At 40.6% G+C, this 19,004-nt stretch overlaps 1 protein-coding gene across 1 annotated transcript; it reads right to left on the reverse strand.

Moving 5' to 3' along the window:
* Positions 1-1,872: 1,872 nt before the first annotated feature.
* tmtc4 (transmembrane O-mannosyltransferase targeting cadherins 4) lies at positions 1,873-18,957 on the reverse strand. Its single transcript, XM_034694623.1, has 19 exons — positions 18,699-18,957; positions 18,488-18,602; positions 17,678-17,881; positions 17,440-17,555; positions 16,415-16,631; positions 13,791-13,878; positions 13,494-13,594; positions 11,124-11,216; positions 10,747-10,908; positions 10,314-10,516; positions 9,841-10,015; positions 7,490-7,621; positions 7,314-7,393; positions 7,111-7,218; positions 6,833-6,974; positions 6,548-6,662; positions 3,661-3,773; positions 2,288-2,357; positions 1,873-2,141 (listed from the first exon to the last, which is right to left on the reverse strand). The coding sequence occupies exons 3-19, from the start codon at positions 17,837-17,839 to the stop codon at positions 1,993-1,995; spliced, it is 2,226 nt and encodes a 741-aa protein (XP_034550514.1). The 5' UTR covers positions 17,840-17,881; positions 18,488-18,602; positions 18,699-18,957; the 3' UTR covers positions 1,873-1,992.
* Positions 18,958-19,004: the final 47 nt, after the last annotated feature.

A 19,004-nucleotide genomic window follows, 5' to 3' on the forward strand; every position in this document is an offset into this window, starting at 1 on the left:
ATCAGTGTGATTAATAGAACACAATAAAGAACCCCTCCTGAGACATGATTTCATTAGAGCATTGTGACAGAGCATCCAAGCAGGTAAAAGGTGCACAGTGAAAACCCAGAGAACAAGGAGAGGACTTCATAAGGCAGAAGTATCCCATCTTTTATTAATGTCACTCCCTAGGACAGCAGGTTTTTGTCAGTCAGAATGGATAATGAAGATGTTGGCGGGGCCGGTGAATCCATCCCTTTAATACTCACATATTTTATGATAATGAAAGGTATTCAAAGAATGATTATGATAAAAGTGCGCTCCCCCACTGATGTGCCAGCACAGCTGTGCAGCAGCTCGACAGTCAGCTGCAGGCACCCAATGAAATGATCACACAGAAAGTAAAGAAAAGGATCCATGAGTACATACAGGGAATAGCTGATGGTTTTGTAGCCGACCGTAGCTCGTCTGCACGGCATGTTACACTGCATGACGAAAGATAATGTGAGGGAAAAGCTTCAAGTCTTGAATGTCACTATTCAAACCTTTTTTGATCTTATTCTGTCTGCATTCGCTCCATAGCATGAAGCCCTTTCACCATCCTGACCTTTACACCGGGCTTGTTGAAACAGGTTTCATCTTAAACTCAACAACACTCAGAGTGTGTGTGTGTGTATGTGTAGACTATTTGTTGTGCTTTCAGACACATCTTCCACTCACTCTTTACATCAAAGCAGCAAAAATAAAAACAGAGTAAGTAAGGAGGAAATTTCATCATGTGATATTAGTCACATATTTAGGAGGTCATATACGAGGACTCTGATGGTCGTGTGTGCTGCAGAGACCCCCGATGTGCAGATCAGTAACATCGTCCGAGCATCAAAGCTCAAACTGGTGTATTGTACTGTATGTGTAAACAAACTAAGCAGCTCCTAAAGCAAAGCCATACCAGCCCGCCATGGCTTCAAAAGTTCCCAGCAAGCTGTAGGAAGCAGGTGAAAAAATAGAAGTGCATTGAACTTTGACCCCGGGTGCACACTTGTTGACTGATGTTTCACACTGGGGTCGACTTTTCCCTCAGCAGCGGTCTTCAAGAGGCAGGCAGGGCTGTGTATGTGTGTGTGTGTGCGCATGAATAGTCTCCAGGGAGATCAGCCCCGTCTCTCTTTGAAGGTCTCTCTCTGCTACAGAGCTGTTTTCATACAGCACCGGCCGGCGGTTTCCTGTCTCTGCTGACCCCTCGTCTCCTCGTGGACACTTCAGAAAAACTTCCCCGACACAAACACCTTTCTCCCATTAACTACAGAGGCTGCAGGAGGAGAGGGGAGGCAGAGGGGGAGTTTGAATCTCAGAGTGGCATCACACTCAGGAACAAAAAGAGACAGGCTTTAAGAAACAAACACGATAACCAAATCAGCCCACCAGTGGTCTGAAGTCACCAGCTGATGCTTTTCATGGACTATTTTTCCTACTTGAATAAAGAAAACGCTGCAGCCATGTGCAGACTTTGAGCAACTTTTAAAGGAACATTTTGAACTCTTGAAAAGCAGCCAAATAAATCAAATACATTTTACAACAGATTCTCGGGGTCCACACACGTGTGCTGCTCCGTCCAGCTGACACAACACGGGGTCAGAGATGAAAAGAGGATGGGGTTCACCGTGGATCAGTTCCACATGGCCCTTGAAAGGGGCAACAAAACAGCACAGAGCAGACGACCATGTAACCGGCACACCTGCATCCCGCATCAGGACACATCTCACACCCAGGAAATCTAATTAGGGACATGAAAGAGTCTGTAACAACAACCTGCAACAACAACCTGCAAATGTGCAACACATTGCTTTTACCCTTTTGTTTTTCCACTGAAAAGAAAAGAGCAGAACTCTGACACACAGATCATGGTCTTTATTTCCAAATGGTACAAAGCCAGTATTAATGAGAGAGAGTGATACAAAAAGGAACAACAGAGGAAATGTGTTGTATGACAGTCAGGGGTCCCAGTAGGCTCCCTCAGGGTGTGTGTCGTTTAAGCTGGTCCAGTTTGCGTCGCAGCATGTTGTAGTTCTCTCTGGTCCCAGGAGCCTCGGGGTCCAACTTTAGAGACAGCTCGTAGTGTTTCTTTGCCAGCTCCAGCTTTCCCCAGCGATGATACAGAACAGCTGAGGGTAAGACGGGCGAACCATGTTCAGGCTGTGTTTTAAATATTGGGGCTAAACTTTAAAGCTCTTGCACACACTTTTACTTCTTGGACTTCTGAACGTGTCTCAAATCTCTGAACAGATTTGTCAAAGTTGCAGTAGCTTACCTAGATTGCCATGGCAACTGGCAGAATTTGGGTTGATCCGAAGAGCTTGCAGGAAGAAGCCCTCTGACTCCTGGTGACAAAAAACACATAAATACAATCCTTACAATGAAAGATGATGCTTTGCAACAATTACTATTAGAGGGCAAATACAGCGATACGGGGAGGAAGTTATCCTGATCACATGATGCAAATGATGATCTCTGCTCCCAACACAAGCACCCAAACATCTGCACACATCAGCAATATGTGCAATAATTAAATGTCAATTCCTTTATGAATTCTCTCCATTCATTATTCTTTTATTGACTTTTTCAATTGATCTCCATTCCCATATTTTGTTGCTACTTTATTCTAACTTTCATTGTTTTTATTCTGCCCGCTCTCTCTCTCTACAGCTTTGTTTTCTTTTCAAATTTTTGATCCAAAGTGTCACTGTTATCACAGACCCTCTATATACATTTTAACTCAGACATGCTGGGGCTCGAAAGAAACAAAAATCTTCCACAAGCATTAAAAATAATAATCTGTTGAGTATCTTTATTTTATTAATTATTTGTTTTCTTTTGTATTATTTAGTTAACAATCGTTGTTGTTGTTTTTTTGTTTTTTTTTATTATGTAAGTAATGTGAGGTTTGGGTGGGAGGGGCTTGGGGTTATGGTCATGAAAAGGCCAGTAAAATTGTTGTATTGCATTGTATTGAAGTACTGCCATTGGTGCACACTCTTTGTATCTCTTTTTTTTACACTGTCAATGCTTACATACACTGTAATTACAAAATCAATAAAACAAATTGTGAAAGAAAGAAAGAAAGAAAGAAAGAAAGAAAGAAAGAAAGAAAGAAAGAAAGAAAGAAAGAAAGAAAGAAAGAAAGAAAGAAAGAAATAATACTTTATTTATATAGCACTTTTCAATACAAGTAACAAAGTGCTTTACAGTGGGCAATAAAAACAAGAAGTGCAAAGCAAAATGAAGCGATTAAAAATAAAATGAAATAAAAGCTTAAAAACATACAAACTTTTAAAACAGACCCTTAAAATCAGAGCTAAAACTAAATAAAATCACACAATATAAGCTTTCCTGTAAAAATGTGTCTTGAGTAATGACTCTGCAGGTCTGATCTCCTCTGGCAGGCTGTTCCAGAGTGTAGGAGCTCTGACTGATAAAGCCCTGTCCCCTTTAGTTTTTAGTCGGGTCCTTGGAACAGCTAACAGAGCACTGCCAGAGGATCTCAGACTGTGACTAGGTTTGTAGGGGGATAAAAGAAAGAAAGAAAGAAAGAAAGAAAGAAAGAAAGAAAGAAAGAAAGAAAGAAAGAAAGAAAGAAAGAAAGAAAGAAAGAAAGAAAGAAGAGTTCGTGTGACACTGACTGACCTTGTACTTCTGTTGTTTCCCCAGGACATTAGCCAATGAAAACATTATGGTGTGGTCATTAGGGATGAGCCTCAGAGCCTCGCGACCAATGAGCTCGGCTTGACCCAAGTTACCTTGAAAGAAAGAAAAGAAAGGAAAAAACAATAAAATATGTCAGAAATTCATTTTAGTTTTTTCTTACTGGACCTTACAGACAGATTGCTGGAATTTGTGTGTAATCTAATCAACATTGTAGCCAAAATATGCAACTAAAAACTGTAAACTACATGAATATAACAACCACCAATGCGGAGACACAACCGTAATAACAGCAGGTATCGTCTAGAATCTGACTGCTTGCTTTATTTGTCAGCAGTGTCTAGAGCAGAGTTTTTCCCTCTCCACACATGGAGGTGCGGTTTAGTCTCCTAATTAAGGTTGAACACAAGGCCCACTGGGTTATTGATCTCTGTCACAGAGCCGTCTGATGTCTGGCCAGAAATGGAGAAAGAAGGAGACAGATAGATGGATAGACACGCAGAAAGAGAGACAGACAATGACAGTCCTGAGACATGTCCTGAGTCATGGCCGCTGCCCTTCAGACACATCCTGCCAACATGTGACTACGTGTGTGTGACTGTCTGGTGAATCTGCGCTGATTCTGCCTTTTGTTTGTGTAATGAACAAAAACCAGAAAGGAGGAGGGGGGGTGGGTGAACACCAAAGAGGAAAGAATATCCTCCATTCCTTGCTATTTGAAAATGACACCTATTGTTCTTCTTTTCCCTCTTTTTGTTGTTTGCTGGGGAGCCGGGGAGACAGGGGTAGAATTATTTCTGTCAGATTTGGGGAACAAATGCGGTGGGGGGACTCTGAGGGGGCGCTGTTCTGGCTGTGCTTGCCCACGTTTGATCAGGAACACACTGGGCCCTGATTGGACAGTTCCAGTGCCCTCCTGGGAGACTCCGCCCCCGCGGGAGCAGCTTCTGACAAAACGGCTCGAGCGTTTGGAAATCAGAGCATTCTCCACACGGCAGGGAAGAGTGCCTTCAAAACTCACAACACAAAGCTTTAATACATAAATTTCAAGCATTACTGATTCCTGCTCTTCCGGTCTAATCTTGTTGGCCATTTAGATTTCCTGCTTTTCCAAAATAACAAACGCTGTGTTACTTGGCTGTTAATGCTGGAACAAAATCAACATACAACAGAGAGTTGTTTGAAATCAAAATGACCAAAATTTAAAAACTAGTAAAGCTTATCATTTTTCTATCACTATTAATATCGTTTTGATCAAAGTTGTACATGTCCTCACAAATTAAAGAGTTAATGCTGTAAACTACTGCGTGATTTGTCTCTAGTGTTCCCTTTTGAATAAAACAGAATATAAGAAATATGTTTATGCCCAGCAGCGTATTTCAATCATGAGGTGTTATTTATTTTCATTCATTTATTCACAGTACAAATAAAAAAAACACATCTTTTAAGCCTGGTTTTTAAATGTAAATGATTTGTTCTCTACACTTTAAATATCCCCCATGTTTATTGTTGTAATAACTTTTAACATTTTACTGGTTATTGTTGCAATTCATTGATTTTATTCTTCTTTTTGTATAACATTTTTTGGCTGTGCTTCTTTTGCTCTTATTCATTGGAGCATGTCTGGCTGCATGTTACCACATCAAGGAATTTTAAAAGAAGGGACTTCAACAATAAGTTCATAAAATTACAAGAATAAAGTTGTAATTTTACGAGAATGAAGTCGTAAGAAAGAAAGTTGCAAATTTCCAAAAACAAAGTTTTGAATTCACAAGAATAATTTAGCTGATTTACAAGATTAAAGTCATATATTTGCAAGATTAAAATGGTAAAATTAAGAGATTAAAGTTGCAAATTTATGAGAATAAAGTCATAATCTTAGAACAAAAAAGTTGTAGTTTTATTCTAAAGATGTTTTGATTACATACACTACCAGTCAAAAGTTTGGACACACCTTCTGCTTCAATGGTTTTTATTTATTTTAATTATTGTCAACATTGTAGATTAATACTGAAGACATCAAAACTATGAAATAATATAGTTTTGCCATAATCTGGATTACAACAGTAGTCAAATAGGACTATCCATTGTGTGCTAACCCGACCTCTGAACAACACAACTGATGGTCTCAATGAACTCTTGACAAGGCTCATGTTAATTAGAAACCATTCCAGGAGACCACTTCATGAAGCGGACTGAGAGAATACCAAGAGTGTGCAAAGCTGTCATGAAGGAAAAAGGGGGCTACTTTACAGAGTTTAAAATATAAAACATATTCTGGTTTGTTTAACACTTTTTTGTTCATTAAATAATTCCATATATGTTCTTTCATAGTTTGATGTATTTGGTATTAATCTACAGTGTTTCAATGAATTAAAATAAATACAAACCCTTGAATGAGAAGGTGTTTCCAAACTTTTGACTGTTAGTGTATATGTAGGTTAAAAATCTCATTTTAGAGTAGCAGACTTACGCCTGCACTGACATAAAGAACGTGGATCATCTTGAGAAGTTAACGGTTGGAGACAGACAGCAGAAGGGTTCACAGGCTGCCTATTATCCTGACTCTCTTCATAAGAGACTTCAGTTTTTTCCACAACTGATTCAGAATCCTGATACTTAGAACAATGTGGTGCTGATGAGAAACAGGATTGAGCAGTCATTGCTTTATGAAACTTGTATGACAGTGAATATCACAAGATGCTCACGTTCCTTATTTTACTTCAGGAGGCTGACTGCTCTTCTGATCTCTACCCTTATTGAAACCATACAGGCTAACCAAAGCCTAATATGATGGATGTTAAAATCCTAATTCTTTTTCTTGGTTGGTTGTTTTTCTTCATGTGTATTTGTGTTATTTTGCACATACCAGTGTTGTCTAGCAGGATGACCATGTTGTTCCAGGCCAGGCTGTGGTCAGGTTTTAGCACCGTTGCATTCCTCCATGCATTCAGAGCATCCACATGTCTGTTCTGGTCAGCATACTGTCAGAACAAAAGAGAAGGAACGTTAGAAAATCCTCTTTATGGCAGAAATGTATTTATGATTCACGGTGATCCAAACCTGACCACAACCCTTACTCATGTTCTTAAAAGCTTACTTCTTCTCTAACCACTAAAAGCATCAAAACAGTGTTTGCACCGTGGTGTCTCACCAAACGTCCCAGGTTATAGTAGCAGTCTGGGTATTTTTTCCGGAAGCGGATGGCGTTCCAGTAGCTCTTCTCTGCTTCCTCAAACTTCTGCAGGCTGTTCTGAACTATTCCCAGATTCATCCAAGCTGCAGCAAAGTCAGGCCTGCACAGATGTAAAAACAACATAAAGCAATCAGTGGGGAGCTTTTGCAAGAAATTTGGTTTTGTAAATTAGCTAATGACATGGTTGTTGATGTGTAGTGAAAGGTGCCGCAGTAATTAAATGGTGGGTGACGCACTGAATAGAAACAGCTTTAGACAACAGCTGCTCTGCTTCGATCAGTTCGTTCCTCTCCTTCAGGATGTTCCCGAGGTTGTTCATGGCGTGGACGTAGGTTGGATGAAGCCTGCAAGTCACAAAATCGTGGTCAACATGACTCAGCTCTTTCTCACATAGATTAAACCCATAAGAATGCTTCTCAGTGCTTGTATAGAGACGTACCTGACAGCCTCTCTGTAGTATTCGATGGCAGTGGTTGTGTTCCCTCTGTCTGCCAGGTTCTTCCCTACATTATAGTGGACCTGTGGGATCAACACATATGGTGTTACAGTCTAACTGCATGTGGACTATCATTATGCACTGACACAGAACAAACAGGCAGAAAAACAGGTAGTTACCTTGGCATTGAGCGGACAGACAGACAGGGCGCTGGTGAAGAGGTTTTGCTCTGACCGCCACTGGTGACTGCGGAGAGCACAGCGAGCTACATACACTGACAACAGCATGAACGCCGACACACACAGCAGCTTCTGGGATAAGGGGGAAAATAAGGACACTCAAGAACCACATACGTCTAAAAAAAACAACAACACATGTTCAGTGCTCTCATAGACTTCCTTCTCATTTTACTGAAAGCTGCTGATCAAGGGGGGCGTACTACGTGGTAGGATTTTCGGCAATCGAGGGAACTTCAGGGCTAACTCTGTTTTTTCAGGACTATGAAGGTGGTTCACTTCTTACTGGGATACCATTGGAACTCACGCTAAACACCTAACCTACTGTGCAGCAGGTTATATTCAGGATAAAGGATCAGTTTGTAGAAAACTCTGACTTGTTATAGGCTATGATTAATCGCTCAATCACACACAAACACACAAACACATATACAAGATAACTAGATGTTGGGTTGATTCCTGATTTGAGTCGAATGATTCACCTTTTAAGTCTAATTTTTTTAAGTGTTTAATGTTATAGGGATACATTAAAGCTGGGGTTGATAATCAGATTTAGATACACTTTTTGTTATACTGGTGAAAATGATCTTCATGTCCTGATGGCAATCAATACATAATGTGTTCTTAAAAAAGAGCGAGGAAAAGCTGCTATCTACAGCCGGAGTAAACCTGGGAAAACATCAACCAATCGCCGTTTTTTGGGTGCCAAAAGTGAGGAGTAGAAAACTGTAGTCCAGATCAGAGTCTAAAAAGCTCTCACCACGGGGGCTCTGACAAGCAGAAGAATGAATGACAATTAGTAAGTCCTACAGAAAATTTATATGTATCGTAGCGTCTGTCCGGACGCTGTAGGGATGATGAGCCGATGCGTGAACACGTTGATCTTTACTAACCGGTCACTGTCGGCCATGATCACGCCAACCAACAAAACAGCAATCAATGTTTGAATGAATGAAGAACTTCTCTTGTCTCTCCTCTCTCCCGCTCACACACTCTACACCTCTCCTGATGCCTTCACTGACTGTCAACACTGTAGGAATTAAGAACATCTACACTGAACACGTTTAACAAACAGTAGAGCTGTTACAGTATTATATGTGTTAGAACTTTTCTCCTGATATCGTGTCACCAGTACAACTGGATAATGCTAGCATGATAGTTGTGAGTACTAACAGCAGGGGGGGGGTCGTTTTGGAGGAGCTCCGAGGGAGGAGGGGAGGGGTTAGACGGAGTCCTGAAGACATCCTACATTCAAATTCATGCTAGTTTTCCGAGACTACCAACCCCAGCTTTAAGGTTAAAATAGCTATCTTTGTTGAATAATGTTAGTGGGAAGTAGTGTTATTGAGATACATGGAGATGCTTTGATACTGCAATGTAGGCGTGAGGAATGAGCTGCCCCCTCATGTTAGAATGTCCCCAACCTTACCAACTCTTAAACTCATCTTTAAAATTATTTTTACTCCCTGGCTTTTAACTCAGCATTAGAGTTGTGTGGTCTCTGTCTCTGTTCTTTTATTTTATTATTGTTATTTTTTTACATGTATTTTTTTTCTTACTGTGTTTTTTACGTGTCTTTAAGTATTTTTCAAAATGTCTTACGTGTTTTATTATAATTATTTTATTTTAATTTTTACAGTGGTTTATGTTCTGTGTTTTTAAACTTATTTTACCTCACTCTCCAGCACTTTGGTAAACTTTGTTTTTTAAAATGTGCTATATAAATAAAGTGGATTTGAATGGATTGAATTTGTATTTTGTTGTGCTTTAAAACTCCAAGTTGAAGTCATGGCTGAGTGAGGAGTAGAAAAGTTATATCATAAACGTTTCTTCTTTTTTTGCCGATTCAAAAATTGTCCTAATTCGTGATTTTTAATCCCTGGTCCAAACTAGGGATGGGTAATGATTTTCGACTATTCAAATGTTCGTTCACTTTGAAAAAATCAAAGTTACTTAGAATGTTTTTTTCATTTTACAATTACAATTTTTCAGCCTTTTTACCGGTGCCTTATGTTATTCGAATAGTATTTTGGCTTGAAATTTCCATCCCTAGTCCACCTGCTGCTGTCATCCATTCATAGGTGAGCCATAAGTATTTTCAGCCCCAGCTTTGTATCACTGACTTCATGGATCATGAAAGCTGGAACAGGTTGTTAAATAAAAGAGTTTAAAGCAGACAAAGTGACACTCAAGGCTTATAGAAACCCAAAGTTCACAGGGTCGAGTCTTTGCTTGAACTGAAGGATGTGGTGTCCTTTATTTTGCATGATGTTTTCAGTATGTATCAGCCCTACCTTGTGTTTGGACCAGCGGTAGCAGCAGTGTCCTAGGGAGTAGGCCAGCAGTAAGCAGTAGCCAGCTGAAGAGAGGTAGAGCACTCTCTCAGCAATGACGAAGCCCACCCGGAAAAATATGTTACAGGCTGGCAGGAAGGGGACCACGAGCAGCACCAGACCCAAGGTCAGAGTCCTGGCAGGGAGAGAGAGAGGGCACAGAAAAGGCCAAAGGATTATATACATGAACACAGCACTCTAATGCTGTATGGGGAGAGAATTTTGTCTCAATATCAACTCCAAAAACTGTCCAAAACTCTGAAAACTTTCTCTGCGAACCTACAGAGAATTTTTGGGGCTCAATTGAGATTTTGCTCTCGTCACACTGCAGTGGATCAGACACAATTTTCATAATCAAGTCTAAGTCTAGAGAGGCCAACATGTACTCCATCTCGTCTTCAGCGAGTGTGTTAGAGCCGGTTGTGCTTTCTTACCTCCTTCTCTGGATGTCCTGCGAGCATAAGGCTTGACTTATCAAGCCTATCAGGACGCACCAGAGCAGCAGCAGCCACACCATCCTCCAATCAGTGGCTGACTTAATGAGAGGCACACAGCCCATGGACCAATCAAAACACAGCCACCAGGGACACAGCAGCAGCCAGGCATTCAGAGAGTAGTAGTAATTATAGTTCACAATCTGCCAATCAAAGAGGAAGAGGAGGGGTGCAGAGTGGGAGAGAGAAGGAGGGAGGAAGGGAGGAGAAGTATTTTAAGATCAGAATAAAAGTCAATCAGTTTGTTTAAAGATGATGGAGGTTAACGGGGGAAAAGAAACATCAGATTTTTTTATTTTAAGAATTATTTAATAAAGAGAGTTTCAGGATGTTGTCATGTTGCATCTCATATTAAATAAAAAACCATACTCACTCTAAGAAATATACTGTCTTCAAAAGATGCTGGGTTATCTACTTCAGTAAATGCTGGTGGTCCTGTTCCCATGATCCTCCAGCGTGCATAGAGCATAGAGAGTCCTCCGAGACCCATGAGAGCCAACCGTGTTAGCAGTCCTGTTCGCAATATCTCACTTACCTGTCAGGGAAAATATAACCACATGTCACCGACAGATAAAACTGCACATGTGGTGGTTGCTTCCCGAGCTCTGTTACATTATCACAATGAACCAAAAGTCATATTGCTTTCACACTGAGGATTTATGTGATGTGACATTAATCATACAAGGAAGTGCATAATTCATGATAAAAAAATAAAAAAAAGAGGGGGAGGATGAATGAAGTGTAACTCACATCCAGTAGATTCTTCCTCAGGAGTAGCCTCTGGCTGAGTTCATACACATTAACATTACAGATCAGGAGGACATCAAAGGCTGCATTCACACCCTGAAGGAACATACATACAGGAGGGTGTGAGAATGGCATTTAGAATGTATGTAGGTCAGCAGGAAAATACATCTCAAGCTCAAATTATTAGAGATGTTCCAACACCTTTTTTTTTTTTATCTTGATACAGATTCTCATACCTAGACTTGTCTTTATGCATACACTCTCTGCATCTCAGTGACCATTTTTTCCTTTACTTCATACCATGGATGGAGATGATTGCTATCACTGTTTTATCTCACTTTGCCCAGTACAGTGTAAAGCAGGGGTGTCTAACTCATTTCAGCTCAGGGGCTACATGCAGCCCAATTTAATCTCAAGTGGGCCAGACCAGTAAAATCATAACATAATAACCTATAGAGCAGAGGTTCCCAAAGTGTGGGTCGGGACCCTCTGGGGTTAATATATTTTTTAATTGTCTCAAATGTCATATTTAAACCGTTATTGTGAAAGTATCGACAAAAATAGTAGTTAAATTTGAAATAAAACATCCAGATAAAGATGGTTCATTAGTTTTTTTTTGTTCCTTGTAGACACTGAACTCCTGAGGTTAGGGTTAGTTAACAGTTACTAAACAAAAGCCTCAGTAGCTGCAAGTTCATTCATTTTCTGCAGACCAGCTAAATGAAATATGAAGCAACGTTTAATTTCTGTGAGGGACAGTGGGGGTCGCGAGTGTTTGGCACCTATATTTTGGTGGTCGCGGGTTGAAAAGTTTGGGAACCCCTGCTATAGAGGACAACTCCCCTTGTTTTAGTGCAAAAAGTGCAAGTACATTCTGAAAATGTTCACATAACATGAACTATCTTTTTTAGAAAAACAGTTGTTGTATTTTTCGCCATGATGAGTCTCATAGTGGGGCCAAATATGATATTCTTTAAGCACTGAAACCTGGTGCGAACACACCAAACACACAGGTTTCCCAGTCACCTGACACACAGAGATTATAATGAAGAAGGTAAAGTTGACTTTTATGGACCCCTCAGCTCCAGCATGAACAGTTAACTTGCTGGACAGTGTTGTATGAAGGGGTGTAGTGCTAGTAGCGCACCTATGATGTACGCACATGTATGGTAAGCATGCGCACGATATGTGGCTCCTTTTTCAGAAAAAGGTGGAACCACAGCTCCTGCTGTTACAAGTTTACATATATGAAAACTTTAGTGTCGATTGGATCTTGAAGTGCTCTAAAAAGTCTATGAATTTCCACCGGATTATGCAAACTGCAAATATTCTCCCAGAACGCCGTTCAGGTGCGCTCCATTAGCTCTATGATTGTATGCAACTCCCAGAGGACAAATTTGAAATAGTAGTTACTTTTATTGAAAAATTGCAGTTAATGTTTTCTCTGTCATTTTTTCACTTTGGGAAGTCGTCCACGGGCCGGTTTTGGGCCGTGGGCCGTATGTTTGACACCCCTGGTGTAAAGCCTCTGACTTATATGATAAAGATACCCTGATGCCTTTTTATTTGAGAAAAAAATAATAATGTAATTACCATTGTTTTAGCATTACCATTTTTCATTTTTATCAAATGTACCTGTTTTGTTGTTGAGTTTATTGTAATGATTATTTTAAACCGTAGTTACTCATAGCAGTAAGAATATATGTTATTGCAGTAAAGGCTTGTCTTTTAGAGGAGGAGGAGAAGAATGAGGATGAGGAGGAGGAGGAGGAGGAGGAGGAGGAGGATGAGGAGGATGAGGAGGATGAGGATGAGGAGGAGGATGAGGAGGAGGAGGAGGGAGGAGGAGGAGGAGGAGGAGGAGGAGGAGGAGGAGGAGGAGGAGAAGAAGAAGAAGAAGAAGAAGAAGAAGAAGAAGAAGAAGAAGAAGAAGAAGAAGAAGAAGAAGAAGAAGAAGAAGAAGAAGAAGAAGAAGAGAAGAAGAAGAAGAAGAAGAAGAAGAAGAAGAAGAAGAAGAAGAGAAGAAGAAGAAGAAGAAGAAGAAGAAGAAGAAGAAGAAGAAGAAGAAGAAGAAGAAGAAGAAGAAGAATCATATTGATGGTCAAAAGCTGATGTGCTGCATTGGAGGCATTTCCAAAACTGGCATCTGAATACCTCTAACTATCCTCCATTTGAAAAACTGCAGATTTATTCATGAAAGCAAGAAGAACATAAAGAGATGAGAGACATGAGACATGTTTTTTTTTTTAAATAAGTTCCTCTGTGTATAACTAATAAGGTCTCAAACATTTTTTTTACTGGATGTGATGAAGTCATCAAAAAAACAACTAAATGAGTAAAAAAAACAGACAAACGAAAAAAGAGACTTTGTACCAAGACTGTGATGCCTTGTTCTTTACAGAGCATCGCTGCAGCACACAGCAAGAGGCTGACCACAACCCACTGCACAGAAAACCTGTCATCTCTGTCGCTCCCTGAGGATACAAAGACAAGGCCGGAGCCGGTTATGGACGGTTCAGGCTTTAAAACAAATAAGTTTCTGTTCAAACAGATGAGTTGAAAAACAAGCAGCTCCAGAATGTTTGATGCTGGCACTGTGTTCATCAGCACGTATAAACAGTCCTTTGTACAGTACAGTGTTTCTGAGTAATCGCGGCGTTAGGTACCTACCTCTGTTGAAAGCTTTGCAGTAGGTGAGGAAAGAGAGCTGGAAGAACAGAGCGCACAAAAGATCTGCTCGACCCACAATACCAGCCACCTTGTTTAGAGAAGAGAAGAAAGACAAGAATCTAGTATACCTGAAAAAGTAGAATTAGCATTTGCATCTTTTGATAGATTATTGTGTTTTGTTTATATGAAAGTATTCTGCCTTGCATCCAGGAACAAATGGAGGCGTATTAACAGAGGAAGAAAGAATCTCTCATTACCAGCATGTTCTATTTGTGTGTGCTCTATACCGTGTGTGGGTACAGTATGGTTGGCATCCTGGGGTTGCCTGCTTTGATATATGCAGCAGGCCAAAGCCAACAGGCTGCCTGCCTCCCACCCCCCAGGTCTCCCCTAGTCCTTGACCTGTATGATTAAAGGGAATGGAGAGGGGGAACTGCTGCCTTCCAGCCAGGCTTTACAGCAGAAACACACATATTCTGGCAGGTCAATAAGCATCCCAACACAGCTAATAGTTAGGCCGTGCTTGCACATGGATCCTTGGCCCCACGCTCCCAGCTGTGGCGGGGCTTTTGTTCTTGGCATGGAACCACTGCATGTTCAGTATGAAAACCTTCAGACTGCTATGCCAGGATGCCATGATGTGCTGCAGTAGGAGGTCCGTGTTTATTTGTGACCCAAAAATCACAAACACTGCATTGTCTCAAAGGGACGGACAAAGCCATACCAGCAACCCGGTCCAAGTTCAAAAACTATACAGAGAGCTTTCACAGTTAGACACATTTGATGCATTCGAGGGAGAAATATGATTTGCATATGAGTCTATACATCAAATTCTGACTTTAAAAGGTGTTCTCAGATCAAACTCTTGTAGGCTCTTTTTGAAGAGGGAGCTCTCTGAGACCGACACACCATGGGGACTGTTTTTCTGTCTGTTCTGCACCACCATGGTGATGGCTGATATATACCTTAAAGGGACATAGCTGGTCAACAGTTGCTAGAGCAACGTCACTTATGTGACACAATTGAAAATATGAAGGACGCCATGGTGGGAGCGATGTGTTTGTTGTTGGATAGCATCAAGAGTAGCATACCACTGGTTAGTTTTCCTCTCAGATCTGCTTTGGTCATTGTAGTCTTTTTGTATTTTGTTTTCTTGTTTGGCTGTCTTCGTCTTTTCAGGGCAGTGCTTTGCTGTGTGTTTGATATCCAGGTTAGCAAGCTGGTAGGAAATACTGGGATGAATTTTAATATCAAGCTTTGCCAAGTCTAGATCATGTCCCCATGGTGTGTAGGTCTCAGAGAGCTCCCTCTTCAAAAAGAGCCTAGAAGAGTTTGTTCTGAGAACGCCTATATGAAACATGAAGTTTTCTTGACAATAGGCAAAGTTTGTCAAGAAAACTTCCATTTTTTTTATTACAACTTGATCTTATATGTTAGCAATACTCTATATTAGTCAGCAGGGCAAATTAGTTTTGTACCCTGAACTTATATCTTTATGTTAGCACAACTAAACAGCAAGAGTGGTTAGAACTCAAAATAATTCCTGCAACTAGTTCACTTATTATTTCAAGTTGAGAGAACTTGTAAGTTTTTTTAAAGTGTATCTCTTCTGTCACATCAACACTCAATAAAGCCTATTGAGTAAAGTATGCACAGTAAAGAGTGACTTTACTCCCTCTGATCTGCTCAGAAGAACATCATGACCTCCCCAATTTCAAACTGTAAATATTTAACATATGAAATATTAATGAACTGATATATTGTTGTGTGCTCCTCCATGTTTGATTACTTTAAAGTTGCATTTGACTGGAAGAGATTTCGCAGGATTTCCAGTTCAGAGGGTCAGGACTCTCTGTTGGTGTGAATATTGTTACAGTAGAATCCATCATTTTTTGTCCTCATGTCTTGGGGTATCTCATATTTGTATCCTCTGTTAAGGTTTTAAAAATCTTTCACTATTTCACTTTTCACTTTCACACAGAACTTCTGAGGAAAACGAGGGGTAAATATACTGAAGGCCACAGTGGCTCCCTTTTGTTGGTTACAGGGTCATATTACACAATGAGAGGTTTGTTCTGGATACATGAGAAGACAGAGCTTCAATAGAGCTTGAATGGACAGTCCTAAACTACCCACGCTCTACCTTTAACATGCTCTTTATCACAGCACTTTTTATAAGCAGTTTGTTGTTATCATCATTAAAAATGACAGATTAAGATCTAAGGTACTCGGTCAGTTTCTAGGAGTTTGATTTTCTTTTGTGGTATGGATCATGTTTGGGGTTTTCTTGAAGCATTCTTTTGTTCACTGTTTTTTAAACTGAAAAACGGTGTTGGTGTTTGTGTCCACTTCTTTCAAATCTAGTGTTAATGTGGATAAATATGAATCCTGCAGGTAAATGTCAAAATCTCTAACTGCAGTTATAGACTTTTTAGTACTTTTGGAGTTCCCACTGTGAATACATCATCAGTATGTAAATGCTTCCATGGCTTTAATAAGTACTGTCAGTGTTTCATCCATTGTTCTATGTACTGACATGGTGCAGCCTGTTGCATGGCTTCGAAAAGAAAGACAGAAAGTGGAAGACAAGCATGTAGGAACCTCTGAACTTAAACTCTACTTACACTTTCTGTGTGAACAGGGTGTGCAGCAAAGAACAGGGCAGCCAGCAGAGAGGTCTTGGGAGCATTGTTCAGCAGCCAGCCACTCTGATCATAAACCAGTCCACCAATCAGGATGGCGAACAGGTCAATCATGAGGGCTGAAATGACAGCATGGAGGAGGATGTTCGGCACATGGAAGCCAACAGGTTGCAGGCCTCCTGCCACGAGGTAGCTCAGCCTGCAATGGGGAAATAAATAATGCTAAGCGTATGAAAGGTAAAGGACAGTACAGGAGTGTGCATGTGTTCCTGAGGTAATTGAGTTGTCAGCTTTGTTTTACTCAGTGCCCTGAATTTTGTGTTTTTATGTAGGATGGCTGCAACATGTACAAACCTTCACAAGAAGTGAAAAACTCTTTGCTGAATAGCTCTAATGGCAAACTTCCCTCTGCTCCAGTCTTATCTTAGTGTTCTCAGTAGAGACAGTGTGTGTGTAAATCCTCCAGAAATCCTTACTTAAAGATTCCAGGAAAGGTGTCAACTTAAGGTAGGTAAAGCAGTGCCAATGAGAGGGCCACCTGTTGACCCTTGCACGCGAGTGTGAAAAATCTGCACAGGATATATGGGTCTAAGAGACACTGTGCCATGCTGGAGAAGTAGATTATCACATAACAGCAACCAAACTAAAGGGTAAGGGCTTTGACCTTTAATATTGCCACCAAAGTCTGGGTAGTAGTTTGCAGAGATGGGAAAAAGCTGGATATTCTGGATGTTTTCCAAAATGCTAATCTGCCACCTGCCAACCTAGGGCTCAAAAACCCTCCTTTCTATAGCACCTGCATTACTCCTTTGCAAACCAAAGTTAGTGAGACTCAGAGATTGGATTTCAAAAATTACTGGCATAAAATAGGAAATAAGTTCATTTCTAAAGCAGCCTCAAAATGTGCAAAGTTAGTACAATTTATAAACCATAATAAGCACATCTAATATACATGTAGAGACAAACTGTGTAAAGACTGAGTATACACTGTTGATGTGTGCTCTTACCTAAATGTAAGGACAGTGAGAGGTCTGTAGGATTTGTGACTAGAGTTGCTACTCAGGTTGCTTCCCCAGAAGTCATTGCTCCAGATGTTATTTAGAGGTGTGCTTGGTCTCAAGTCCTGAAACAAAAACACACATTGAGTGATGCCAGTGCCACTGACACATGCAGAACATCACTCAGCAGGTGAACAAATGAAGACATACGTAAATAAGTCTTATACAACTGCACAGAAGAAATTACCTTGTTATTAACAATCGCTTCAGAGTCATCGAACACAAACTCCCCGTCATAGCTGTTAATGAAGCACAGGAGTGCAACCAGGGCGACAGTGACCTTGGCTTGCACTGGAGCGAGTTTTGGCAGGGGGATTTGGTGATCCCAGTAAACTTCAGATAACGCCATGATGCACCGGGTCTCTGGTCACTCTGTGACATCATTTGGTCCCTAAGGCAAGGCAAGGTTATTTATAAAGGAGTATTTACACAGAGAGTCATTTCCATTTTCAGTCAGAGCAGCAGAACAATTGAACTCAATTCCTACCCACATTAGAGACTGCACAAGCCTCAGTGTTTTTAAAAGTAAACTGAAATCCTGGCTCAGGGAAAAACAATCATGTGATCACTGAGTTAATCCTCTGAATGCATCAAACTAGAGACAATTAAATGTAATTTTAAATGTGTTATTAGTGATGGACTGTTGTTGACTCTGTATTGTTCTAAGTGCTAGTATGTTTTTAGCATGTGTATTGTGCATTCTTTTGCATCTTCCTGCCCAGGGACCACAGATTAAAATGAGCTTATAGCAAACTCTGGCTTGACAGTTTTTGTTTTGCATGGCCCCTGTCAAATACACTCATGAATGAATGAAATAAAAAGTGCTCTGCTGATTTAAAGAGAGACAGATAGGGAACATTAAGATCAATTTCAGAGATGAGACATGAAGCAGACATGAGGAGACAACAGCTACAGATTATATCAACAGCCTGGGTTTATAATACCAATGCATGCCTGATAAGAAAGTATGATCTTTACACAGTGGGTGGATTCATACCTTATCTTTTCAGAGCAGTGTAGTAGGAGGTCACCCTGTCCTGTGTTGCTCCCATGTTAGCTGCAGTGCCTAGCAAGCTAAAGCGTTGAATTCACGAAGAAGCCAACCACCACACCTGCACACAAACATGGTGATCAGCTCTGCAGTTTGCAAAAGGAGAGTGAAATAATGACACTGTCAGTGACACTTTGCGATGTTAAGTGAGGGGTACCTTGTAAGTTAGAGGGCTAATAAAGCGTAACTTTAGCATGTCTTGTTAGCAGGTGCTGTTCCCATTTTTACGTCTTAAACGTCAAAGACACACGACCAATGTCTTCTCCACACAGCACGCTGTCTATCTCAGATATTTCGCCGAAAACGGTGACAGTTTTCATTCATATCCGTGAGAGCCGGTGGAGTGTAGACGGAGTACTCGCGGCAGTAAACAAATATACACGCTCAGGCTGCAGCACTTCCTGTTACACGTCACAGTCACGTGTTCATTATCAGCCAATAGCTGAACAGCTGAACAGAGACG

This window comes from Notolabrus celidotus, chromosome 10 (genome assembly GCF_009762535.1).
Source record: "Notolabrus celidotus isolate fNotCel1 chromosome 10, fNotCel1.pri, whole genome shotgun sequence".
In the NCBI taxonomy this organism is placed as follows: domain Eukaryota; kingdom Metazoa; phylum Chordata; class Actinopteri; order Labriformes; family Labridae; genus Notolabrus; species Notolabrus celidotus.